The sequence below is a fragment of the Heteronotia binoei genome, chromosome 3 (assembly GCF_032191835.1).
Source record: "Heteronotia binoei isolate CCM8104 ecotype False Entrance Well chromosome 3, APGP_CSIRO_Hbin_v1, whole genome shotgun sequence".
In the NCBI taxonomy this organism is placed as follows: domain Eukaryota; kingdom Metazoa; phylum Chordata; class Lepidosauria; order Squamata; family Gekkonidae; genus Heteronotia; species Heteronotia binoei.
In genome coordinates this window covers 192,063,374-192,090,308 of record NC_083225.1, presented here as the reverse complement: position 1 = coordinate 192,090,308, position 26,935 = coordinate 192,063,374, and the positions used below count along the sequence as shown (strand labels likewise).

At 47.2% G+C, this 26,935-nt stretch overlaps 1 protein-coding gene across 1 annotated transcript in view; it reads left to right on the top strand.

The window, feature by feature from the left end:
* Positions 1–26,188, top strand: part of P4HA3 (prolyl 4-hydroxylase subunit alpha 3) — a 69,666-nt gene extending 43,478 nt beyond the window's left edge. Inside the window, 6 exon segments of the mRNA XM_060235352.1 lie at positions 151–215; positions 10,736–10,895; positions 14,437–14,499; positions 17,473–17,541; positions 22,409–22,505; positions 26,080–26,188. Of these exon segments, the coding sequence (XP_060091335.1) occupies positions 151–215; positions 10,736–10,895; positions 14,437–14,499; positions 17,473–17,541; positions 22,409–22,505; positions 26,080–26,150 (525 nt within the window). The 3' untranslated portion in view covers positions 26,151–26,188.
* The last annotated feature ends 747 nt before the right edge of the window (positions 26,189–26,935 follow it).

The window sequence follows — 26,935 nt, the reverse complement described above, 5'->3', positions numbered from 1 at the left end:
TTCATCGTCTCGCAGGGTAGCTGGGCTAGATGTGTTGGTCTCCAGCAGAACAGCTAGAATCTGTCAAGCCTGCGTACTAAAGCTTAACTCTGGGGTTGGGGGGAGCTACCTATCCTGCCACATCCTCATAGTTTCTCTCTTCACTTCTAGTTGCAGAGGTCAATCGTCGCCTCCGGGGAGAGACAACAGAAAGCAGACTACCGGATAAGCAAAAGGTAATCGCTACCCAGTGCCGAAGACGGAAGAATGTCTTTGTAGGGGGGAAGCGGCTGGCCAACATACAGCTGTTTTCATTTCCCAGAGCCGCCAAAGCCTGAATATGCGGCTGGATAAACATCTGGCAAGCAGTTGCCTTGAAAATGCTACCGAGCCTTCCCTGGTAGGGTGCCGGTGCCTTTAACGAAAAGGCGGACAACAGGCAGAAATCCAACAGGTTGTGCCAGCTGGGTGCATATCCTAGACTCCTTTGGAACATCAGCGACCTTCTGCATGCCAAGCAGATGCTCTATCCCTAAGACATGGCCCCTCCCCAATACAGGGAGTTGCCTTCTACTAAATCAGACCCTTGGGCCATCAAAGTCAATATTGCCTATTCAGACTGGCAGCCGCTCTCCAGGGCCATAAGAACATTAGAGAAGCCATGTTGGATCAGGCCAGTGGCCCATCCAGTCCAGCACTCTGTGTCACATAAGAACATAAGGGAAGCCATGTTGGATCAGGCCAATGGCCCCTCCAGTCCAACACTCTGTGTCACATAAGAACATAAGAGAAGCCCTGTTGGATCAGGCCAGTGGCCCCTCCAGTCCAACACTCTGTGTCACAGAAGAACATAAGAGAAGCCCGGTTGGATCAGGCCAATGGCCATCCAGTCCAGCACTCTGTGTCACATAAGAACATAAGGGAAGCCTTGTTGGATCAGGCCAATGGCCCCTCCAGTCCAACACTCTGTGTCACACAGTGGCCCAAAACACAAGGTGCCATCAGGAGCTCCATAAGTGGGGCAAGGACACTAGAAGTCCACCCACTGTTGCCCCCACTCCCAAGTGTCAACCGGTTTTTGGAGGAAAACCTCCTTCTTCCAGATTCCAATGACTAGGCCGAGACGTTGTTCAGAGAAACAGTTTTAATTTTCACTTTTGCAAAAGTGGAGAGGGAGGTCAGTTGGATGGCTATCTCCCTCTGGCTAACTCATGGTCAAACCTGAGCATATATAGATCCCCGACGTCATAAATCCCTGCCTCCCTCTGTGGCAAACAGCCAATCAGAGTTCACAGTCTGGCTCCCACGTCCGCTGGCTCAGGTTATGACCATATCAAATACAAACATCCTACAACCATATAAGGTAAACATCCTACAGCATCATTTTCCCTTTGTTTTATTTTATTAAATTCAAAGTTCTAAACCTGATATAACTCTACAACTAATACCTGCCCTAATGGCCTATTTGTTAAAATCATACTGATTTGGCTTACTAAGATTCTAAAAATGCCTTTTGCTTAATACATTTTAAACTGAACCCATAAAGAATAGAAAGCAATTAAAACAAATCTTTAACTCTCCTTTCTACGTTGCTATGAGACCAAGAGGAAACGCCTTGCTGCAAGCCATACTGACAAACACCGGAAATTGCCAGCAGAGAGATAGGTACACAGTTTTAATAAGTCAGAGGAGCGATCCTTTGCCGTCTCTGCTAGTTATTCATTTACCATGCTAAATATTGATTCTGCCTTGTTTCTTAGCAAGCCTTAAAATGAATAAAAAGCATTTATATTTATCTAAAATTATATAGAGCTAAAATCTATAAAGAAGCAATAGGCAACATATGTTTAGCAAGCTATTAATAAACTTTTAAGAGGAAACGCTTAACCACAAGTCACAGGAAGCTAGCATAAGCCAGATGCTCCTGTGTTTGTGGTTGGTTTTATAGGCCAGGTGTTATACTGGTGGTTTTTGTTTCATAGTTAATCTTCAAATGTCAGGAACAAAAGGTGGGGGCTCCTTGGCTCCTAGTAACTGGAACAAAGCTTTCATAGAAAATGCTTGCAATGGGGGGTTTCATTGAATGTATGCTTTATATAGAGAAACACAATTGAATAAATGAACATTATCATTATTAATTTCCTAACAATCCCCCCTTTTATTTTATAAACTCTTCATTTATTCACATTTTCTTCCTTCTGCACCCAAGTGGATCGAGTCTCTCATGCACATGGGAGTGGCCGGTACCTGGACAGAAATACTTCCATTTTGCTAGGGGTCTAGTAGCCTTTTCTGCAAAAAAAAATCACACATTGTCATTAACCAGTACTTAAGAAAACATCTCTGGGAATAATTCTGGCAACCATTGAACAGGTCTGCCCCTGGCCCAAGAGCTGCACCATTTCATTACTCCAGTCCTTGAGCCTGGAACTGATCCGATCGTGGATTCCTTAGCTCAACTCGCTGGTTATTATTCAAGGGATTTCTTCTCCCGAGCGTAAAACAATCAGCTCCTGTGGGGCGTCTTGATTGCCTGTGGAATCCTGCTATTTCCGGTAAGCACGGACTCCAGAGGGAGTTGCCTGTGGAACCTCACTACTGCCGGTGAGTGAGGTCCAGAGGTTGGTGCTCAGTCCAGATCCGAGAAAAACTGCACCTGCAAAATTTATCTAGGAAACTTTGATTAAAACTACACAAATAAAACAGCACAAGTTCAAAACAAGTCAAGATAGCATATAATCTTTCATTTTAGAAACTGGGTTTTTCTTCTTTCAGGAGGCACGGCCTTTTGAACAAAACTCTGGACAATCTCGTCAGGCTAAAACTAGCTTTCTGATACAATTTTTGTCACTCAACTCTCCCAGGGATCTTTCCACCTTCTACTAGGAGAGAAACACATTATTTTAAATACCAAACAGCAAACAAAGCAAAGTAAAGTTGCTTCAAAGAGGGTCCCCTCTTTGTGGCATCACATTGGAGTATTTGTAATTGGGACTTTCGAGGTTTAGCAGAGCAGAAGGCGTTACTTCTTCCCGGAGAGGCTTTTATGGACTCACATGTGGTTCGGGGTGGGTTCTTCTCCATGGTTGTTTTCCTCTGGGGTCTCCTCAATTACACTAAGTGAGACCTCGATTCCAGCCGTGTGGTTCCACATGTAGGGGTCGAGATCCCCTTCCGTAGCCACTTTCATGACTCTAGGTTCTCGACTCTCACACCAGTAGTTGTCACTCGCCCTTCCTCTTTGGCCTCTTCCTCTCCCTCGGACTTGGGGAGGGGCGTGTGGGCAGGCACGGATCCAATGGCCCCTTCCGTGGCAAAAGCTGCACTCATCACGTGGTAATGGTGGCCGCCTAGCCCTACCTCGACCCCTCGAGGTCCTCTTCCTTCTTTGAAGGCTTTTCCAGGCTTCTTGAAACTCTAGGGCTTCATTTAACTTTCTAAACGTCTCGAACCGTTTCTTTCCCTTGATCTCGAGATTGTAGGTACCTTCGAAAGTGTTCTTCTCTCCGGGGTCGTATTCGGCTGGAACCACTGCTTCTTCGGCTCGCCCCCTACAACCAACTTCAGGGGACCAGCCTCCTTTTGGGTCCTTACTCCAGTCAAGGCATTCGTCACTCTGGGTCTCTGATAGTGAAGGGGATGATGCCATTCTCTCTTATATTTCCCGATTGTCTTGTCTAGTACCACTTTCAATAAACTGCACAAGAAGAAACTTATTTAGGCAAGTTAGTTGAGCCAAATCTGATGGCTGCAAAAATAGTGGCAGTGAAGGCTAGACCAAGAGACTGGTCATAAGATAAAGGAGGGGAACTGGCCAAGAAGATGTTTTGACTTTCAATGGGGACAAATGCCGGGACCTCAGGGTTGAGCCGCCTCCTGCCAAACTCCAAAGGGGTCAATCCAAACATTTACACAGTCTTGATCGGTCCCTTTTCCCCAAATTGGCAGGAGTCAGTCCACTCTCCTTGGTCACCAAGCCCACTATAGGATCCACTATATTTCCCAGGTGAACACAGCGGTAGCCGGAACCCTTCAGGAACTGTTCTAAGTACCAATGGCCTCCAAACCTTTCCCTTTAATACTCGCTCTAATTCTACACTAAATTGATCTACGCTTCCGTAGAAGTTTATTGCAAAAATGAAAGGGAACAACCCTCAGAGCAACTTTGATTTCCCCATACATTTTCCATACCGTTAGGTAGCAGGGACCAAAGCAACTCCGCAATTCATATCTCAATATCTAATTCCCAGAGGCACCTCAACCAAAGGTGCCTTGTCCAAGAAATACTTATTCAGTGATGATACATCCGGCAATTATATACCCACTTAAACTACACGCCCATGTGCAAGTTCAAGTACTGCACGGTCGCCGGACCATCATGACCTAAACAGGACAATTTTATTTCAAACACAAAAGACAAACCCGCCCGCACTTCCCCTTCTCTGAGTGAAGGCAAATTTACTCAATTTCACAGACATATTTCACATTATCTAGAACAGTCTTTACATGACCTTGTTGCTTTTAGCAAAGTGAATCATTTGACTGCTCTGATCTTAATTTCTCCTTTTGCTTCCAGCACAGGCATCTGGCTGGCTACAAAGGAAGTTCTTTTCCAGAGAACATCTGGTACTACTCACTCCAGTGTCATCTAAATAGGCACACGCATTATCTCCTCGCACAAGAAACTGATCATCAAACTCTGTGCCATTTTGCCATTTCCACATTAGGCCTGTCTGTTTGGAGAGGCCAATCCAATGATGCACGGGGCGAGTCAGATTCACTAGAAAATGCATATCTTCCAGCGAATCAATCAGGGCCAACGTGGCATCAAATGTGGAACATTCAGCTTCACTACTATTCCAATCCTTTTCAGTGTTAGACATGTAATAACATTTCCCATGATACCCAATCCAGTATTGTGGACAGGCAGTTTTACCAAGAAAAGGGTGTGGCGAGCATGGCCGCGTTTCTTTGGCAGCCATTACAATGATAACAATTATAATTACAAACACAAAGGAGACAACTACAAATTTCTTCTTCCATAATACACTTCGGGATCCTACACTTCGGGATCTTACAGCTGGTGGACGCTGCTTGATATTCCCCATTCTTCCTCAGGAAGCACTTTAAAACATAAATGGGAACATTACACAAAAGAAATATCTTACATTATGTAAAACAGATTTTATGGTCCTGTCAATTGGAAGCCTCTCAGAGGGGATCGTATAAGGGGGGGGGGGGGAACCTGGTAACAATGGCAACCGGCCCCTTCAGATTCTTAGTGGTGGCCCTACCCAGGGAAGCGGTTCCACCGGGAATCCTCCTGGAATAGCAGTTCGATTCTTTATTCTCCAAACCAGGGGGGGGTCGTCCCCAATTTTCCTCAGGAAACACCACCGGGGGCGGCGGGGTCCCAAGTTTTCATCCAATCTCCCCAAGTTTTCATTCAATCTCCTATTTTGACCTTTTACCAACCAAGCGGTCGCCTCTCCTTGCTCCCCTTTCCACAGGGAAACAATGTAGGCATGGTGTCCAGGGGTGCGCCAACAAAGGGTCAGCAAACCTGGAGTGTGGACCCAGGGGGCAACCAACATTTTGAATCTCCGGCGAGGGCTCCAATGAGGCTGGTCCTCCCTCTGGAAGTCCGGTGGGGAATGCATACGGCTATATTGTCTTTATGGCAAACCGACAAAGCGACTAAAACAAGAAACAAACAAAAAAACAAAAAAATAAAGGAGAAAGAGGAGAACATGCGCGGGAGCCTAGGCAATCTCCCTGGAGAGTGGTCATGTACCCGAACTCTCCTATTATAAAAAGAAATCCCTGGAGAGTGGTCATGTACCCGAACTCTCCTATTATAAAAAGAAATCCCTGGAGAGTGGTCATGTACCCGAACTCTCCTATTATAAAGAGAAATCCCTGGAGAGTGGTCATGTACCCGAACTCTCCTATTATAATCAAGTTAACACACAAGACAACTAAAACTTAAAAATAAGGTAGGGTTCACATATACAGGATCCTATTCACTCACTCCTCTGCGGTCCCAGCCCACCATGTTAAAGCAGACGGGAAACGCAGTACTGACAAATCTATTATTGCTCGATATAGAATGTCATATATACATAAGGCACACCAGACAGGTTATATTAACAAAAACGTCCTGATGCAAATCCCTAAATTTTCAATACCAGAGGTCTAAAATTCTTTTACCAATTATATATATATATAGCAGCAATACAATTACAGCAGCAATATAATAATAGCAGCAGTACAATTAATTATGTCGTCAAGGGCGTCCCCTCAGACTATAATTCTAGTATGGTTAACCTGACAAACAAAACAAATTAAACACACAATTTCCCTAAACCTTTTTCGAATGCCCCAAGTACCCTAATGTACTGGCTGCATGCGGAACCGACTAAGATCCGCCGGCAGAAGGGACCAATTCCTTCCCTTCTCCGTCGTCCAAGCACTGTTTAAAAAAAACCACAGGCAGAAAGTAATTCTTTACCTTCCCTCATTTATTGGGACCTGCCTCAATGAATCCTCTGTTTCTTTGTCTAAATTTTAAATCCTCTTTTTCTTGTTTTGGGGGTACAATTTTAAGTGTTGTATTTAATTTATTCATCTCTCTCTCCAACTTACTGGAGGAGTACCTTCTGTGAATCCTCCTCTATGTCCCCCCCGTCGCTGCTTTTTCCATTCCCTCCTCTCACCAGGGGCACCGAGTTCCCACCAGGCCTGTCTGACCCTTTTTCAGATCTCATCGTACCTGGCCGTGCTGATAAGGAGGGGGAGCAGTGGGGATGACATAGAGCAGAGGATCAAGGGTGGATAGACATTCTGTCCTTTACGGGTGTAACTTTCATAGGTTTCTTCTTGTCTAATTGCCTTTAAATGGGGGGGATATCAGTTCTCTTCCCTATGAAGTACACCCATAACAAATGTAAAGTGCCCCCTTGCCCATTGTAGGGCTGGGCTCCTGCTCCTGATGCAGGCAATATCTCTATCATACATCTGGCGGAGTTTCTCAGGAACCCCCACTGGGCTCCTGCTCCTTTGTCTCATACCCTGTAGAGACCCCATCCTAGTGGGAGATCAGCCTTTCCATCGGCAGTCTCCGGAAATCTCCTGACCCTGGCCATTCCTTTCCAGTGATCTGGGCGTCCCCAACGGAATTTCCCACCAACCTTGGTACCTTTTCCTTTTTCACCTTTGACGTCTTAGTTTCCATCCCATTCACACGCACACCATTCACACCAACAAACAAGCCTCAATACCCAAAACTAATTTTAATTTTCTCTACCCAATTTTATTTTCTACTCACCGGTTCCACACAGCAGACTCCTCCGGTGGGCTGTTTTCAGCTGAACGTCTCGTTGTGGGTTCTTGGGGAGCAGAGTGCCACGCCTCAAACAGTGAGTTGGCAGCCAAACTCGGCCGGGGATCCCTCCAAAATCACAGGAGAGGAGTGTTCGCCCTGCTCTCCAATGGACCAGAGGCCCAACCCCAAAAGGGGCCTATATTTATCCCACTTCTGACACCAGAAAATTGTCAACCGGTTTTTGGAGGAAAACCTCCTTCTTCCAGATTCCAATGACTAGGCCGAGACGTTGTTCAGAGAAACAGTTTTAATTTTCACTTTTGCAAAAGTGGAGAGGGAGGTCAGTTGGATGGCTATCTCCCTCTGGCTAACTCATGGTCAAACCTGAGCATATATAGATCCCCGACGTCATAAATCCCTGCCTCCCTCTGTGGCAAACAGCCAATCAGAGTTCACAGTCTGGCTCCCACGTCCGCTGGCTCAGGTTATGACCATATCAAATACAAACATCCTACAACCATATAAGGTAAACATCCTACAGCATCATTTTCCCTTTGTTTTATTTTATTAAATTCAAAGTTCTAAACCTGATATAACTCTACAACTAATACCTGCCCTAATGGCCTATTTGTTAAAATCATACTGATTTGGCTTACTAAGATTCTAAAAATGCCTTTTGCTTAATACATTTTAAACTGAACCCATAAAGAATAGAAAGCAATTAAAACAAATCTTTAACTCTCCTTTCTACGTTGCTATGAGACCAAGAGGAAACGCCTTGCTGCAAGCCATACTGACAAACACCGGAAATTGCCAGCAGAGAGATAGGTACACAGTTTTAATAAGTCAGAGGAGCGATCCTTTGCCGTCTCTGCTAGTTATTCATTTACCATGCTAAATATTGATTCTGCCTTGTTTCTTAGCAAGCCTTAAAATGAATAAAAAGCATTTATATTTATCTAAAATTATATAGAGCTAAAATCTATAAAGAAGCAATAGGCAACATATGTTTAGCAAGCTATTAATAAACTTTTAAGAGGAAACGCTTAACCACAAGTCACAGGAAGCTAGCATAAGCCAGATGCTCCTGTGTTTGTGGTTGGTTTTATAGGCCAGGTGTTATACTGGTGGTTTTTGTTTCATAGTTAATCTTCAAATGTCAGGAACAAAAGGTGGGGGCTCCTTGGCTCCTAGTAACTGGAACAAAGCTTTCATAGAAAATGCTTGCAATGGGGGGTTTCATTGAATGTATGCTTTATATAGAGAAACACAATTGAATAAATGAACATTATCATTATTAATTTCCTAACACAAGCACCACGAATACAGAGCATCACTGCCTCAGACATAAGAACATAAGAGAAGCCATATTGAATCAGGCCAATGGCCCGTCCAGTCCAACACTCTGTGTCACGCAGTGGCCCAAAAAACCAGGTGCCATCAGGAGGTCTATCAATGGGGCCAGGACACTAGAAGCCCTCCCACTGTTGCCCCCCTCCCAAGCACCAAGAATACAGAGCGTCACTGCCCTAGACAGAGAATTCCAACAATACACTGTGGCGAATAGCCACTGATGGACCTCTGCTCCAGATGTTGATCCAATCCCCTCTTGAAGCTGGATATGCTTGCTGTGGCAGTGGATTCCACGTGGAATTCAGTTATGCTTGTCACAATCTTGCTCCTGGCTCCACCCCCAAAGTCTCCTGTTATTTCTGGAGAGCCAGTTTGGTGTAGTGGTTAGGTGTGTGGACTCTTATCTGGGAGAACCGGGTTTGATTCCCCACTCCTCCACTTGCAGCTTCTGGACTGGCCTTGGGTCAGCCATAGCCTTCGCAGGAGTTGTCCTTGAAAGGGCAGCTTCTGGGAGAACTTTCTCAGCCCCACCCATCTCACAGAGTGTCTGTTGTGGGGGGAGAAGATAAAGGAGATTGTAAGCCACTCTGAGTCTCTGAGATTCAGAGTATAGGGTGGGATATAAATCCAATATCGTCATCATCATCTTCTTCTTCTTCTTCTTCTTCTTCTTCTTCTTCTTCTCCACTTGCACCTGCTGGAATGGCCTTGGGTCAGCCAGAGCTCTGGCAGAGGTTGTCCTTGAAAGGGCAGCTTCTGGGAGAGCTCTCTCAGCCCCACCCACCTCACAGAGTGTCTGTTGTGGGGGAGGAAGATAAAGGAGATTGTGAGCCACTCTGAAATTTGGAGTAGAGGGGGGGATATTAATCCCATATCTTCTTGTTGTTGTTGTTGTTCTTCTTCTTTGTCTGGCTCCTTGCCCAATCTACTCCTGATGAGGGGACCACTTGCTTATCGTAGCCTTTCTGCCCTGCGTTGAATTTATATCTGCATCCTCAAGACGAAAGCTTTGTTTCCAGCCCCAGCCTTCTCCTGATACAACACCGGCAAGCTTATTTTTCTTTGTCCTACTAGTCCAGGAGAATTTATAGCCGGAGGCTACATTCATTACTCCCCTGTGAACGGCTCTTGATTTTGGGAAAAAATGACCTCACAAGGCCTTTGGCCAAGGATTGTGCAATCCACCCACAAAAGATGACACCTCTTCTGTGGTCTGGATTGAAGAGCAGAGCTGGCAAAGGCTTTTCCGGATGATCTCATCGCTCAGTTTTGCTGTCTCTGTTGGAGAGACAGCCATTAAGCCCCGGAATTCCATTTCCAGCTTTCGGAAAAAACACTGAGTTCAGCTTTCTTGCTTTTAGAGGGCGGGTGGGGTGGGGTGGGATACAAAGACCACTGGCTTGAAACGCCGGATGTCACATTAACGCAGAGTAACTGGTTAAGGAATTGCAAGATAACTGAGTATATGCCCTTGAACTTGACAAATCAATTCCTTATTGAAGATTTCAGGTTTTCACGGCTGGTAACATCATTAGGGTTTGTAGAATCTTTCGGAATCAAGTGCCGTGTTCTACAGGAGAAAGTTTTCCTTCCAGACGTTTCGTTCTCAGCTGCGGAGAACATCCTCAGTGGCGTTGCAGCCGGAGCAGGCGCTCTGACCTTCTTGGCTCCAGCTTATAAATAGCAGCTCTCCAGCAGCCCTGGCCTCACTCAATGCACAGCAGCCAAGAAGGTCAGAGCGCCTGCTCCGGCTGCAACGCCACTGAGGACGTTCTCCGCAGCTGAGAACAAAATGTCTGGAAGGAAAACTTTTCTCCAGTAGAACACGGCACTTGAGCCCGAAAGATTCTACAAACCCTAATTCTTTATTGGCATGTTTTATGCATGATACGGTTGTCGGGCTGCCTGATCCAACTCAAGAAATATCTAGAGACTTTAGGGGTGGAGCCAGAAGACATCGGGGGTGGACAGGCAAGTCTTTCTGGCAAGAAAGTTCCAGAATTTAACAAATGAACAAAAAAACCCAACAACCCTGCCCTGATATCCTTCGCCGATGTTCTGGTTTTGTGTGCGTTTCAGCGCTTGGTTGAAAGACGCCGTAGATCCGCTAATTGGGACACTCGATCGGCGAATCGCAGCTCTGACTGGCCTCGACATCCAGCACCCGTATGCGGAATACCTGCAGGTGGTGAATTATGGCCTGGGGGGGCATTACGAACCGCATTTCGACCACGCGACTGTGAGTAGACCGGATGCAACGCCGGAGAGGTGGCGCGAGTGTGGTTTAGCAACAGGCGTTTATAGTGCAGCCGTTACAATGTAAATTACACACTTACAGCCGAGGCTCCCTTCTGACGTCTCTTTTACTAAGTCTGTGTTAGTGATTCACCAATTATATAGGTTTGATTCAAAAACCGTGAGTTCTGGCAAAATAACAAGGGAAACTGAAACTGTACTTAGTAAAGTTAATACAAGAAAAGAACTGGTCTGCACAAAATGCGGATAACAAGAGTCCCATAAGTCATATTATCAGGCCTTGGATTCAGTGGGAGCTCCAGGAATGCAGCTCCTGAACCTTTCTGAGAGTCCCACCTCCTCCTTCTGAGAGTCCCACCTCCTCCTTCTGAGAGTCCCACCGCCTCCTTCTGAGAGTCCCACCTCCTCCTTCTGAGAGTCCCATCTCTTCCTTCTGAGAGTTCCTCCTCCTCCTTCTGAGAGCTCCACCTCCTCGTCCATTGAATAGTAGATGCAGCTGCACCACAATCCTTTGACGAGTTCCACCACCTATTTTTCTACAAAACGACCCCTGCGTATTGTTATTTACTTATTTAATTTATATCCCGCCCGCCCTGCCGAAGACAGGCTCCAGGCAGGATCACAGATTAAGGGCTAGGCGATCAAGTGAGCATGACTGAACAAGACAAAACAGCAGTAAAAGCATAAAAACACCGTTGCTGCAGGTGTTACCGTTATGAAAATGGTGGTGGCAGCTACAAGCATATAATTTTTTTGGCCACTGTGTGACACAGAGTGTTGAACTGAATGGGCCATTGGCCTGATCCAACATGGCTTCTCTTATGTTCTTATGTGACAGAGTGTTGGACTGGATGGGCCATTGGCCTGATCCAACATGGCTTCTCTTATGTTCTTATGTGACACAGAGTGTTGAACTGGAGGGGCCACTGGCCTGATCCAACATGGCTTCTCTTATGTTCTTATGTGACACAGAGTGTTGGACTGGATGGGCCATTGGCCTGATCCAACATGGCTTCTCTTATGTTCTTATGTGACACAGAGTGTTGGACTGGAGGGGCCACTGGCCTGATCCAACATGGCTTCTCTTATGTTCTTATGTGACACAGAGTGTTGGACTGGATGGGCCAGTGGCCTGATCCAACATGGCTTCTCTTATGTTCTTATGTGACACAGAGTGTTGAACTGGAGGGGCCACTGGCCTGATCCAACATGGCTTCTCTTATGTTCTTATGTGACACAGAGTGTTGAACTGGAGGGGCCATTGGCCTGATCCAACATGGCTTCTCTTATGTTCTTATGTGACACGGAGTGTTGGACTGGATGGGCCATTGGCCTGATCCAACATGGCTTCTCTTATGTTCTTATGTGACACAGAGTGTTGAACTGGAGGGGCCACTGGCCTGATCCAACATGGCTTCTCTTATGTTCTTATGTGACACAGAGTGTTGAACTGGAGGGGCCACTGGCCTGATCCAACATGGCTTCTCTTATGTGACACAGAGTGTTGAACTGGATGGGCCACTGGCCTGATCCAACATGGCTTCTCTTATGTTCTTATGTGACACAGAGTGTTGGACTGGATGGGCCACTGGCCTGATCCAACATGGCTTCTCTTATGTTCTTATGTGACACAGAGTGTTGAACTGGAGGGGCCATTGGCCTGATCCAACAGGGCTTCTCTTATGTTCTTATGTTATACCAGTATTTTTCTCCTGTCACCCAACTGTTAAAACCACAGAAAATTTTATCGTTTTTTAAAAAAAGATAATTACTTCAGTTAAATATGACCTCAGGTAAGGTGAGGTTGGCCTAGGCCAGAATGTGTGTGTGTTAATTGCTTCCAATTTATGGTCACCCTCAGGGGACATTTTTGTCGAAAAAGAGGTGCTGGAGCTCATTAGTACAACTTTTTAGCACGATTCCTTTGCATAGCTCATTTGCGTATGCCCCACACCCCTGACATCACCAGCATGTGTACTAAATTATATCAGCTCAGCATCTACCTTAAAACGCTTCTTGAATTGCAATTACTTCCCTCGTACTTTTTAAATGGCTTTCTCCTATGCGGCCACAGTGGCATAACGACGATTTCCATCCGTCTGCTTTCTATGTTTTGGTTATTTTCCCTGTTTTTTGTGGAGGAAAATATTAGAAAGTTTAGCAAAGTTTAGCAAAATTCTCACAGAGGGGTTGAACCACAGAGCCCAGAAGCAATTATTTGGGGAGGGGGGATGTGTGAAGAAAGAAGGGGCACAATAAAATTAGGAGGTTCTGGAGCTCTGCTCTTAGGACCTCCTGCCCAAAATGAGGCCTGGTAACCCTCCGGATCAACATTCTCCAAAATGTACTGTTGTTAAGTCTTGCTAAGGTCTTGCAAGCTGTGATTTCCTTGACAGGGTCAATCCGTCTCACGTTTTCCGGCTCACGTTTTCCGTCTCACGTCATTTTCCGGCTGCCTTCAACTTTTCTAAGAGCCCCGTGGCACAGAGTGTTAAAGCTGCAGTCCTGCAGTCCTAAGCTCTGCTCACGACCTGAGTTCGATCCCCAGCGGAAGCTGGGTTTGCAGGTAGCCGGCTCCAGGTTGACTCAACCTTCCCTCCTTCCGAGGTCGGTCAAATGAGTCCCCAGCTTGCTGGGGGGGAAGCGTAGATGACTGGGGAAGGCAATGGCAAACCACCCTGTAAAAAGTCTGCCCTGAAAATGTTGTGAAAGCAACGTCAGCCCAGAGTCGTAAACGACTGGTGCTTGCACAGGGGGGACCTTTCCTATTCTCTGAATACAAATGCCCCGTGGCACAGAGTGGTAAAGCTGCAGTACTGCGGTCTGAACTCTCTGCTCACAACCTGAGTTTGATCCTGGCGGAAGCTGGTTTCAGGTAGCCGGCTCAGGTTGACTCAGCCTTCCATCCTTCCGAGGTCGGTCAAATGAGGACCCAGGTTGCTGGGGGGGTGGGGGTGGGAAGTGTAGATGACTGGGGAAGGCAAGGGCAAACCACCCCGTCAAAAGTCTGCCGTGAAAACGTTGTGAAAGCAACGTCACCCCAGAGTCGGAAACGACTGGTGCTTGCACAGGGGACCTTTCCTTTTTCCCTTCAACTTTTCTAGCATTATTATCTTCAACGCCTTGAATACTGTAAACTCCATAAATAGAACTAAGGGGCATAAGGGGTTTTCTTGTAAGCAGTGTTCCCTCTAAGCTGAGTTAGCGTGAGCTAGCTCACAGGTTTTTAGCCTCCAGCTGACACATTTTTGTCTTAGCTCAGGAAGGATGACGCCAGAGCACACTCATTTATTGCAGCAGCTCACAACTTTAATGCCAGTAGCTCACAAAGTAGAATTTTTGCCCACAAGACTGCAGTTTAGAGGGGACATTGCCTGTAAGCATCTGGTTTCATCAGATTTCCTGCTATACTTCACATCAGCTAGTTGAGAATTCCAGACACACATACTAAGAGCAGCCACAGCTATGAATAATTCAACCATCCGACGCTCTGACAATAAGCGGTTCTGTTCTCTCCGATGCAGTCAAGAAAAAGCCCCCTTTACCGGCTGGAATCTGGAAACCGAATAGCCACATTGATGGTTTATGTGAGTATTTCCTCTTGTATGGGATTTATTTGGGTTTGGGCTTGGGGTGGGGGAGTGGGGCAGGTGGAGGAAGGGTGAAGAGAACTGAATGGTCCATCAAGGTTAATATAGCTCTCCCACACAGTTAGATTACACTCTTACATTACATGCTGAGAATTAGAACTCTTTATGCATTCAAATATAGTTAGAATAATTTCCACTTTCAGTAGTTAGACTTATACACTCTATTTCTTTAGTTAGAAAAATTTATTTATTTATTTATTTATTTGGGATTTATATCCCGCCCTTCCCACAAGTGGCTCAGGGCGGCTAAAAAAAATTCACAACCACCTCCCCCTCCTCTCCCCACAACAAGCACCCTGTGAGGTAGGTGGGGCTGAGAGAACGTCACTGGCCCGTGGTCACCCAGCAGGTTTCGTGGAGTAGGAGACGGGGATTCGAACCCGGTTGATCACGCCAGATCTGAAACCGCCGCTTTTCCCCACTACGCCACGCCGGCTCTCGTACAGTCTTATATCTGCTAAATTCTAAGTTTTCTAAAGCACCAAGTTCCCAATTTTTCTCTTCTCTACGTTCTAGCAGCCTGAACTTTAGTTAAAAGATCTTTAACCCAGCTTTGGCTTAACCAACCCAGAGATGCCGTTTGGCTCTCCGATGCGAGCAGCAGGATGGTGGGAAATTTCTGAAGCTTATATAGGTTCTTGCCCTGAGAAACTTCTGACTTATTTCTGATAGATATCTCTCTTCTAGGTCAATCTGACAATTTTCTCACCAGCTGCAACCCAGATAAGAACATAAGAGAAGCCATGTTGGACCAGGCCAATGGCCCATCCAGTCCAACACTCTGTGTCACATAAGAGAAGCCATGTTGGACCAGGCCAATGGCCCATCCAGTCCAACACTCTGTGTCACATAAGAGAAGCCATGTTGGACCAGGCCAATGGCCCATCCAGTCCAACACTCTGTGTCACATAAGAGAAGCCATGTTGGACCAGGCCAATGGCCCATCCAGTCCAACACTCTGTGTCACATAAGAACATAAGAGAAGCCATATTGGACCAGGCCAATGGCCCATCCAGTCCAACACTCTGTGTCACATAAGAACATAAGAGAAACCATGTTGGATCAGGCCAATGGTCCATCCAGTCCAACACTCTGTGTCACATAAGAACATAAGAGAAGCCATGTTGGATCAGGCCAATGGTCCATCCAGTCCAACACTCTGTGTCACATAAGAACATAAGAGAAGCCATGTTGGATCAGGCCAATGGCCCATCCAGTCCAACACTCTGTGTCACATAAGAACATAAGAGAAGCCATGTTGGACCAGGCCAATGGCCCATCCAGTCCAACACTCTGTGTCACATAAGAACATAAGAGAAGCCATGTTGGATCAGGCCAATGGCCCATCCAGTCCAACACTCTGTGTCACATAAGAACATAAGAGAAGCCATGTTGGACCAGGCCAATGGCCCATCCAGTCCAACACTCTGTGTCACATAAGAACATAAGAGAAGCCATGTTGGATCAGGCCAATGGCCCATCCAGTCCAACACTCTGTGTCACATAAGAGAAGCCATGTTGGACCAGGCCAATGGCCCATCCAGTCCAACACTCTGTGTCACATAAGAACATAAGAGAAGCCATGTTGGATCAGGCCAATGGCCCATCCAGTCCAACACTCTGTGTCACATAAGAACATAAGAGAAGCCATGTTGGACCAGGCCAATGGCCCATCCAGTCCAAAACTCTGTGTCACATAAGAACATAAGAGAAGCCATGTTGGATCAGGCCAATGGCCCATCCAGTCCAACACTCTGTGTCACATAAGAACATAAGAGAAGCCATGTTGTACCAGGCCAATGGCCCATCCAGTCCAACACTCTGTGTCACATAAGAACAGAAGAGAAGCCATGTTGGATCAGGCCAATGGCCCATCCAGTCCAACACTCTGTGTCACATAAGAACATAAGAGAAGCCTTGTTGGATCAGGCCAATGACCCATCCAGTCCAACACTCTGTATCACACAGTGGCCAAAATACACACACACACAGAGTGGCTACTAGCCACTGATGGACCTCTGCACCATATTTTTATCCAATCCCCTCTTGAAGCTGGCTATGCTTGTAGCCGCCACCACAGCCTGTGGCAGTGAATTCCACATGGGTGAAGAAGTACTTCCTTTTATCCGTTTTAATCTGACTGCTCAGCAATTTCATTGAATGCCCACGAGTTCTTGTTTTGTGAGAAAGGACTTCTTTCTCTACTTTCTCCATCCCATGCATAATCTTGTAAACCTCTATCATGTCACCCCGCAGTCGACGTTTCTCCAAGCTAAAGAGCCCCAAGCGTTTTAACCTTTCTTCATAGGGAAAGTGTTCCAACCCTTTAATCATTTTAGTTGCCCTTTTCTGGACTTTTTCCAATGCTATAATATCCTTTTTGAGGTGCGGTGACCAGAATTGCACACAGTACTCCAAATGAGGCCACACCATCGATTTATACAGAGGCATTATGATACTGGCTGATTTGTTTTCAATTCCCTTCCTAATAATTCCCAGCATGGCGTTGGCCTTTTTTGTTGCAATCGCACACTGTCTTGACATTTCCAGATGGGCTCTCACAATCACACGCAACAACAATGTTGATGGAAGGCAGCTTCGTGTGTGTGTGTGTTCCTGTGTATTTGTCACCCCAAAGTGTTGCACACCTGGTCTGAGTGTGGATTTGACAGCTAAGAAGGCACAGACTCCCATTACTTACATGGCTAGCAGAAGTAGATTATATATATATATATAAAAAAAACATGACCAGCTATTTGCATAGTGTGAAATGTTATTTGTTTTCAGAGGTTAGCTTTATTATGGGATGCAGAATTTTTATTTTAAATATTTCGGGGAGCTTGCTAGCCTCTAACAACGATCTCCAATATATGATTCTTGGTGTTTTTCCCCCCCCCCCCCTCCCCTCAGCTGAGTTCTGTAGAAGCCGGAGGATCCACGGCCTTCATCTATGCAAACTTCAGCATTCCGGTGATGAAGGTGAAGGTTTGCGTTCTCCAAAAAACTATCAGCAACTCCCTTTTTAATACTTAAAAATTGGGGGGCATTTTCAGAGTCTTTTCGTATGAGCTAACCCTTCTGAAAAACAACATTGCAGTAAGCATTCTGCCCTCTTCCTATCATAGAAGGATAGAGTTGGAAAGGGTCCATAGAGACCACCTCTTTTGTCCTGATTATATGAATTCCATGGATGTCCAAAAAGACAAATAAGTGGGTTCTACAGGGCTTTTTGTGGTAGCAGGAACTCTTTTGCATTTTAGGCCACACACCCCCGATGTAGCCAATCCTCCAACAGCTTACAGGGCTCTTCTTACAGGGCCTACTGTAAGCTCCAGGAGGATTGGCTACATCAGGGGTGTGTGGCCTAATACCAGGGCTTTTTTGTAGCAGGACCTCCTTTGCATATTAGGCCACACCCAACTGATGTAACCAATCCTCCAAGAGCTTACAGGGCTCTTAGTACAGGGCCTGCTGTAAGCTTCAGGAGGATGTGGCCTAATATGCAAAGGAGGGTGTGGCCTAATATGCAAAGGAGCTTCTGCTAGAATTCCACCCCTGGGCCATACACCCCTGATGTAGCCAATCCTCTTGGAGCTTACAGGGCTCTTCATACAGGGCCTGCTGTAAGCTCCAGGAGGATTGCCTACATCAGGCGTGTGTGGCCTAATATGCAAAGGCACTTCTGCTAGAATTCCACCCCTGGGCCACACCTCCCTGATGTAGCCAATCCTCCTGGAGCTTAGAGGGCTCTTTTTACAGGGCCTACTGTAAGCTCCAGGAGGATTGGCTGCATCAGGGGGTGTGGCTTAATATGCAAAGTAGCTTCTGCTAGAATTCCACCCCTGGGCCACACCTCCCTGATGTAGCCAATCCTCCTGGAGCTTAGAGGGCTCTTTTTACAGGGCCTACTGTAAGCTCCAGGAGGATTGGCTGCATCAGGGGGTGTGGCTTAATATGCAAAGTAGCTTCTGCTAGAATTCCACCCCTGGGCCACACATCCCTGATGTAGCCAATCCTCCAAGCGCTTACAGGGCTCTTAGAACAGGGCCTACTGTAAGCTCCAGGAGGATTGGCTACATCAGGCGTGTGTGGCCTAATATGCAAAGGAGTTCCTGCTACAAAAAATGCCCTGGTTAGTCCTTAAGATCAACAAACGTTCCAGGTCCAAAGCTACAGAATAAAGTGTGAGTCCACTTTAAGACCAGTTAAGTTTATATCTAGGCATAGAATCACGTGCATGGGCATCTGATGAAGCGTTGCAAGCACCCAAAAGCTTATATCCAGAACTGAACTTTTATTTTTTTTAAATGGAAGAAGTTTATTTAAACTGGAATGCTAAAACATACACAAATCCAAATACCAGTAACGATGACTGTAAAAGAACGACGTATATACAAGCAGGGATACACTGAGTACCTAAATGTATATTTATGTAGGTATATAAATGCGTATGTAGAAATTAACCAAAGCAAAAAAAAAAGATAAAGGAGGGGGAAAGGAAGGTAGAGGGAAGGAAGAGAAAACTATATGAAATCTATTATCACATTTCACTGACCAGGTTCTGCATTAGGGTTGCCAATCCCCAGGTGGGAGCAAGGGATCCCCCGGTTTGGAGGCCCTCCCCCCGTTTCAGGGTCACCAGAAAGCAGAGGGGAGGGGGATGCCTGTTGGGCACTCCATTAATCCCTATGGAGTCCGATTCCCATAGAGTATCATGGATAATTGATCCGCTGGTATCTGGAGCGATGGGGGGGCGGGACTTGTTTTTTGAGCTAGAGGCACCAGATATTCAGCAGAACATCCAGTCCCTCGCCCCAGAATACTCTCTAAGTTTCAAAAATATTGGCCAGGGGCACCTACTCTATGAGCCCCCAGAGTAGGTGCCCCTATCCTTCATTATTTCCAGTGGAGGGAAGGCATTTAAAAAGGCGTGTGGTCCCTTTAAATGTGATGGCCAGAACTCCCTTTGGAGTTCAATAAACCAGTCCAACACTCTGTGTCACATAAGAACATAAGAGAAGCCATGTTGGATCAGGCCAATGGCCCCTCCAGTCCAACACTCTGTGTCACATAAGAACATAAGAGAAGCCCTGTTGGATAAGGCCAGTGGCCCCTCCAGTCCAACACTCTGTGTCACATAAGAACATAAGAGAAGCCCTGTAGGATCAGGCCAGTGGCCCCTCCAGTCCAACACTCTGTGTCACATAAGAACATAAGAGAAGCCCTGTTGGATCAGGCCAATGGCCCATCCATTCCAACATTCTGTGTCACATAAGAACATAAGAGAAGCCCTGTTGGATCAGGCCAGTGGCCCCTCCAGTCCAACATTCTGTGTCATATAAGAACATAAGAGAAGCCATGTTGTATCACGCCAGTGGCCCCTCCAGTCCAACACTCTGTATCACACATAAGAACATAAGACAAGACATGTTGGATCAGGCCAGTGGACAATCCAGTCCAGCACTCTGTGTCACATAAGAACATAAGAGAAGCCATGTTGGATCAGGCCAGTGGCCCCTCCAGTCCAACACTCTGTATCACACATAAGAACATAAGACAAGACATGTTGGATCAGGCCAGTGGACAATCCAGTCCAGCACTCTGTGTCACATAAGAACATAAGAGAAGCCATGCTGGATCAGGCCAGTGGCCCCTCCAGTCCAACACTCTGTGTCATATAAGAACATAAGAGAAGCCATGTTGGATCAGGCCAATGGCCCATCCAGTCCAACACTCTGTGTCACACAGTGGCCCCCCCCCCAAAAAACCCAAGTGCCATCCGAAGGTTCACAAGTGGGGCTAGAAGCCTTCCCACTTTGCCCGCCCCTCAAGCACCAAGAATACAGAGTATCTGCCCCACACAGAGAGTTCCAACAATACGCTGCGGCTAATAGCCACTGATGGACCTCTGCTCCATATTTTTATCTGATCCCCTCTTGATGCTTGTAGCCGCCACCACCTCCTGTGGCAGTGAATTCCACATGTTAATCACCCTTTGGGTGAAGAAGGACTTCCTTTTATCCGTTCTAACCCGACTGCTCAGTAATTTCATTGAATGCCCACGAGTTCTTGTATTGTGAGAAAGGGAGAAAAGGACTTCTTTCTCTATTTTCTCATTAAGTAGTGCACCATGGGTTGCCACATCTCTTGAAACGATTTCTGATATAGTTCTAAGTTAGCAATAAGAAAACTACTAGATATCTTGCTAAGTAAAATTCCCAAAGTTTGTATTGCCAGTCGATTACTGTTGGAGAAGAGGGGTCACGCCATTTTTGGGCAATGTGAATGCATGCAATTGCTAGGAGGTAAGAAATTAATTTCATTGCAGCTTTGTCCCCAGAAGGTGAACATACTAGACCCGTCGGTCTCAAACTCTCTCCTGGAAATCTGGTTATTCCTCATCTAGTTGCTCTTTATTCTCGGGACAGAAATGGAGTAACTTGATCATGAATTGAACCTCTTTGATTAGAAAGGGTCAAACCAAAATCTGGAAAGGCCCAAATATGGTGGAAGCAGATTTATTTCACCTGGGCAATTGAGTCGCAGTGGAATGACTCCACAACATTAATGGAAACAACTGAAGGACCAGGATGGTTGCTGCAGAAACTACTGCTATAACCGGAGAGGAAATTCTACCTGTTCTTTCCAGAGACACCTTTTTTTGCACGTCCAGGTATGCATTGTTGTGCAGACCCTGGGTCATTTCTCTTGGGGATAAACTGTCAAATCCTTTATTTATTTAATTTATTTATTTAGTAGGCTTGTATTCCGCCCTTTCCCGTAAACAGGCTCAGGGCGGATCACAACACTGTTGTTGGAGTCGCGAAACGTCGACTGCGGAGTGACATGATAGAGGTTTACAAGATTATGCATGGGATGGAGAAAGTAGAGAAAGAAGTACTTTTCTCCCTTTCTCACAATACAAGAACTCGTGGGCATTCGATGAAATTGCTGAGCAGTCAGGTTAAAACGGATAAAAGGAAGTACTTCTTCACCCAAAGGGTGATTAACATGTGGAATTCACTGCCACAGGAGGTGGCGGCGGCCACAACCATAGCCACCTTCAAGAGGGGGTTAGATAAAAATATGGAGCAGAGGTCCATCAGTGGCTATTAGCCACAGTGTGTATATGTGTGTGTGTGTGTATGTATATATATATAGAGAGAGAGAGAGAGAAGAAGAAGAAGAAGATATTGGATTTATATCCCGCCCTCCACTCCGAAGAGTCTCAGAGCAGCTCCCAATCTCCTTTACCTTCCTCCCCCACAACAGACACCCTGTGAGGTGGGTGGGGCTGGAGAGGGCTCTCACAGCAGCTGCCCTTTCAAGGACAACCTCTGCCAGGGCTATGGCTGACCCAAGGCCATGCTAGCAGGTGCAAGTGGAGGAGTGGGGAATCAAACCCGGTTTTCCCAGATAAGAGTCCGCACACTTAACCACTACACCAAACTGGCTCTCCACATATAATTTTTTGGGGGGCCACTGTGTGACACAGAGTGTTGGACTGGATGGGTTATTGGCCTGATCCAACATGGCTTCTCTTATGTTCTTATGTGACACAGAGTGTTGGACTGGATGGGCCACTGCCTGATCCAACAGGGCTTCTCTTATGTTCTTATGTTGTTCAATCGCACAGTCGAGTCCGACTCTTTGCGACCCCACGGACCAAGCCACGCCAGGCCCTCCTGTCTTCCGCCATCCTCCGAAGTCTGCTCAAATTCGTGTTAGTGACGTCAGTAAGGCTGTCCAGCTATCTCACAACATACAGTACAACAATAAAAACCTACAGTTGAGAGTCAAAACGATACATTAAAATTTAACAAAATTATCTCTGCTTTTCCCCCAGAATGCAGCTCTGTTTTGGTGGAACCTGCATAGGAACGGAGAGGGAGACGAAGACACCCTCCACGCTGGCTGCCCGGTGCTCGCAGGAGATAAATGGGGTGAGAAAATTCGGCGCTGTCTGCACAATAATCCAGTGGCTAAATTTGCTGTGAAAACGTCATGATGCGACGTCACCCAAGAGTCGGAAACGACTAGGGTTGCCAAGTCCAATTTAAGAAATATCTGGAGTCTTTGGTGGTGCAGCCAGGAGACTTTGGGGGTGGAGCCAGAAGACATTAGGGGTGGAGCCAAGATCAAGGCTGTGACAAGCATAATTGAATTCCAAAAGGAGTTCTGGCCATCACATTTAAAGGGATGGCACACCTTTTCAATTCCTTCCTTCCATAGGAAGTAATGAAGGATGAGGCACCTTCTTTGGGGGCTCATAGAATTAGACCCCCTGGTCCAATCGTTTTGAAACTTGGGGGGTATTTTGGGAAGAGGCACTAGATGCTATACTGAAAATTTGGTGCCTCTACCCCAAAAGACAGCCCCCCGCAGAGCCCCAGATACCCGCGGATCAATTCTCCATGATTTTCTATGGGAATAAATCTCCATAGGGAATAATAAGAGTTCCCAGCAGACCTTTCCCTCCCCTCCCCCCGCTTTCTGACGACCCCGAAGCGGGGGGAGGCCCTCCAAACTGGGGGATCCCCTGCCCCCACCTGGGGATTGGCAACCCTAGAAACAACTGGTGCTTTCACAGGGGATTACCTTTTTTAAGGGCGGGAAGGAGACATTACCACATTCATTCCAACAATCCCTTCTAAGCTTTAACTTGAAAGAAGCATAAGAACATAAGAGAAGCCATGTTGGATCAGGCCAATGGCCCCTCCAGTCCAACACTCTGTGTCACATAAGAACATAAGAGAAGCCATGTTGGATCAGGCCAATGGCCCCTCCAGTCCAACACTCTGAGTCACATAAGAACATAAGAGAAGCCATGTTGGATCAGGCCAATGGCCCCTCCAGTCCAACACTCTGTGTCACATAAGAACATAAGAGAAGCCCTGTTGGATCAGGCCAGTGGCCCCTCCAGTCCAACACTCTGTGTCACATAAGAACATAAGAGAAGCCCTGTTGGATCAGGCCAGTGGCCCATCCAGTCCAGCACTCTGTGTCACATAAGAACATAAGAGAAGCCATGTTGGGTCAGGCCAGTGGCCCCTCCAGTCCAACACTCTGTGTCACATAAGAACATAAGAGAAGCCCTGTTGGATCAGGCCAGTGGCCCATCCAGTCCAACACTCTGTGTCACATAAGAACATAAGAGAAGCCCTGTTGGATCAGGCCAGTGGCCCCTCCAGTCCAACACTCTGTGTCACATAAGAACATAAGAGAAGCCATGCTGGGTCAGGCCAGTGGCCCCTCCAGTCCAACACTCTGTGTCACATAAGAACATAAGAGAAGCCCTGTTGGATCAGGCCAGTGGCCCCTCCAGTCCAACACTCTGTGTCACATAAGAACATAAGAGAAGCCATGTTGGGTCAGGCCAGTGGCCCCTCCAGTCCAACACTCTGTGTCACATAAGAACATAAGAGAAGCCCTGTTGGATCAGGCCAGTGGCCCATCCAGTCCAACACTCTGTGTCACGCAGGGGCCAAAGAAGCACCATCAGGAGGTCCAGGCACCATCAGGAGGCCCAGGCACCATCAGGAGGTCCATCAGGGGGTCCAGGACACTAGAAGCCCTCCCACTGTGCCCCCCCACAAGCACCAAGAATACAGAGCATCACTTGCCCTGAACATAAGAGAAGCCATGTTGGGTCAGGCCTATGGCACATCCAGTCCAACACTCTCTGTCACATAAGAACATAAGAGAAGCCATGTTGGATCAGGCCAATGGCCCATTCAGTCCAACACTCTGTGTCACATAAGAACATAAAAGAAGCCCTGTTGGATCAGGCCAATGGCCCATCCAGTCCAACACTCTGTGTCACATAGTTGCCAAAAAACCAGGTGCCATCAGGAGGTCCACCAGTGGGGCCAGGACACTAAAAGCCCTCCCACTGTGCCCCCCCCAAGCACCCAGAATACAGAGCATCACTGCCCCAGACATAAGAACATAAGAGAACCCATGTTGGATCAGGCCAATGGCCCATCCAGTCCAACACTCTGTGTCACATAGTGGCCAAAAAACCAGGTGCCATCAGGAGGTCCACCAGTGGGGCCAGGACACTAGAAGCACTCCCACTGTGCCCCCCCAAGCACCAAGAATACAGAGCATCACTGCCCCAGACAGAGAGTTCCAACAATACGCTGTGGCTAATAGCCACTGATGGATCTCTGCTCCATGTGCTTATCCATTCCCCTCTTGAAGCTGTCTATGCTGGTTGCCGCTGCCACCTCCTGTGGCAGTGAATTCCATGAGTTCATCACCCTTTCGGTGAAGCAATTTCAGCAAAGGCTTAATCACACGATTCCCCTTTGCACCGGTGCCTCCCGACCCTCTGAGGCCGGGGGTCCCCGATGCGCTGCCTTTAAGCGGTGTGCCAGATCCAACATAGCTTCTCTTATGTTCTTATGTTGTTAAAATAGTAGTAGAGCAGGGGTGGCCAACGGTAGCTCTCCAGATTTATTTTTGGCCTACAACTCCCATCAGCCCCAGCCAGCATGGCTGATGGCTGGGGGTGATGGGAGTTGTAGGCAAAAAAACATCTGGAGAGCTACTGTGGCCACCCCTGGTATAGATTAATCTGTCCATTTTGCAGCACCATTTTGTGAGCTACTGACATAAGTACATTCAGGGGCGGAATTCTAGCAGGAGCTCCTTTGCATACTAGGCCACGCACCCCTGACCTAGCCAATCCTCCAAGAGCTTACAAGGCTCTTTTTTGTAAGCTCTTGGCGGATTGGCTACATCACGGGGGCGTGGTCTAATATGCAAAGGAGCTCCTGCTGGAATTCCAAGCTCTTGGCGGATTGGCTACATCACGGGGGCGTGGCCTAATATGCAAAGGAGCTCCTGCTAGAATTCCAAGCTCTTGGCGGATTGGCTACATCACGGGGGCGTGGCCTAATATGCAAAGGAGCTCCTGCTAGAATTCCAAGCTCTTGGCGGATTGGCTACATCACGGGGCGTGGCCTAATATGCAAAGGAGCTCCTGCTAGAATTCCAAGCTCTTGGCGGATTGGCTACATCACGGGGGCGTGGCCTAATATGCAAAGGAGCTCCTGCTGGAATTCCAAGCTCTTGGTGGATTGGCTACATCACGGGGGCGTGGCCTAATATGCAAAGGAGCTCCTGCTGGAATTCCAAGCTCTTGACGGATTGGCTACATCACGGGGGCATGGCCTAATATGCAAAGGAGCTCCTGCTAGAATTCCAAGCTCTTGGCGGATTGGCTACATCACGGGGGCGTGGCCTAATATGCAAAGGAGCTCCTGCTGGAATTCCAAGCTCTTGGCGGATTGGCTACATCACGGGGGCGTGGCCTAATATGCAAAGGAGCTCCTGCTGGAATTCCAAGCTCTTGGCGGATTGGCTACATCACGGGGGCATGGCCTAATATGCAAAGGAGCTCCTGCTGGAATTCCACCCCTGAGTACATTATTTCAGGCTTTTGTTTATTGGCAGAAGGGTCTGACCGGTTACCGAAGAGCATCCAATCCCCTCCTCCTTTCTCTTGAACAGTGGCCAACAAGTGGATCCACGAATACGGACAAGAGTTCCGGAGGTCGTGCGGCACCAGCCCAGAAGACTAGCCAACCCAAGTGTCCTGCTTTGTTGGGGAGACACCCCAGAGCAAAAGGAGAGGGCAAGTCATAGCAGGAGAGGAAAGTGAATCCGAAACCAGCTCCCTTCCATCTTGGCGCAGCCGGAGCTGTTGAGCCATAGCCAAAATGTGTCTTGACCACATTCCCTTCCATCCTTTATTTAGTCTGAAGGTTTTGAAGTGCGGTGAAGGAGAACACGACAATCTGCAGAAGAAAACGAGAGCAACAGAGTCTCCGATATCTCGGCCTTCACACAGCTTCAAGGACAGTAGTTTATGTATATGTGAAAGGTTGTCCATAGGCTGAAGAAGAAGAAGATATTGAATTTATATCCCGCTCTCCACTCCGAAGAGTCTCAGAGCGGCTCACAATCTCCTTTCCCTTCCTCCCCCACAACAGACACCCTGTGAGGTGGGTGGGGCTGGAGAGGGCTCTCACAGCAGCTGCCCTTTCAAGGACAGAGTCTCAGAGCCGCCTACAATCTCCTGTATCTTCTCCCCCCACAACAGACACCCTGTGAGGTGGGTGGGGCTGGAGAGGGCTCTCACAGCAGCTGCCCTTTCAAGGACAAAGTCTCAGAGCCGCCTACAATCTACTGTATCTTCTCCCCCCACAACAGACACCCTGTGAGGTGAGTGGGGCTGAGAGGACTCTCACAGCAGCTGCCCTTTCAAGGACAACCTCTGCCAGAGCTATGGCTAACCCAAGGCCATCCCAGCAGCTGCAAGTGGAGGAGTCGGGAATCAAACCCGGTTCTCCCAGATAAGAGAGCT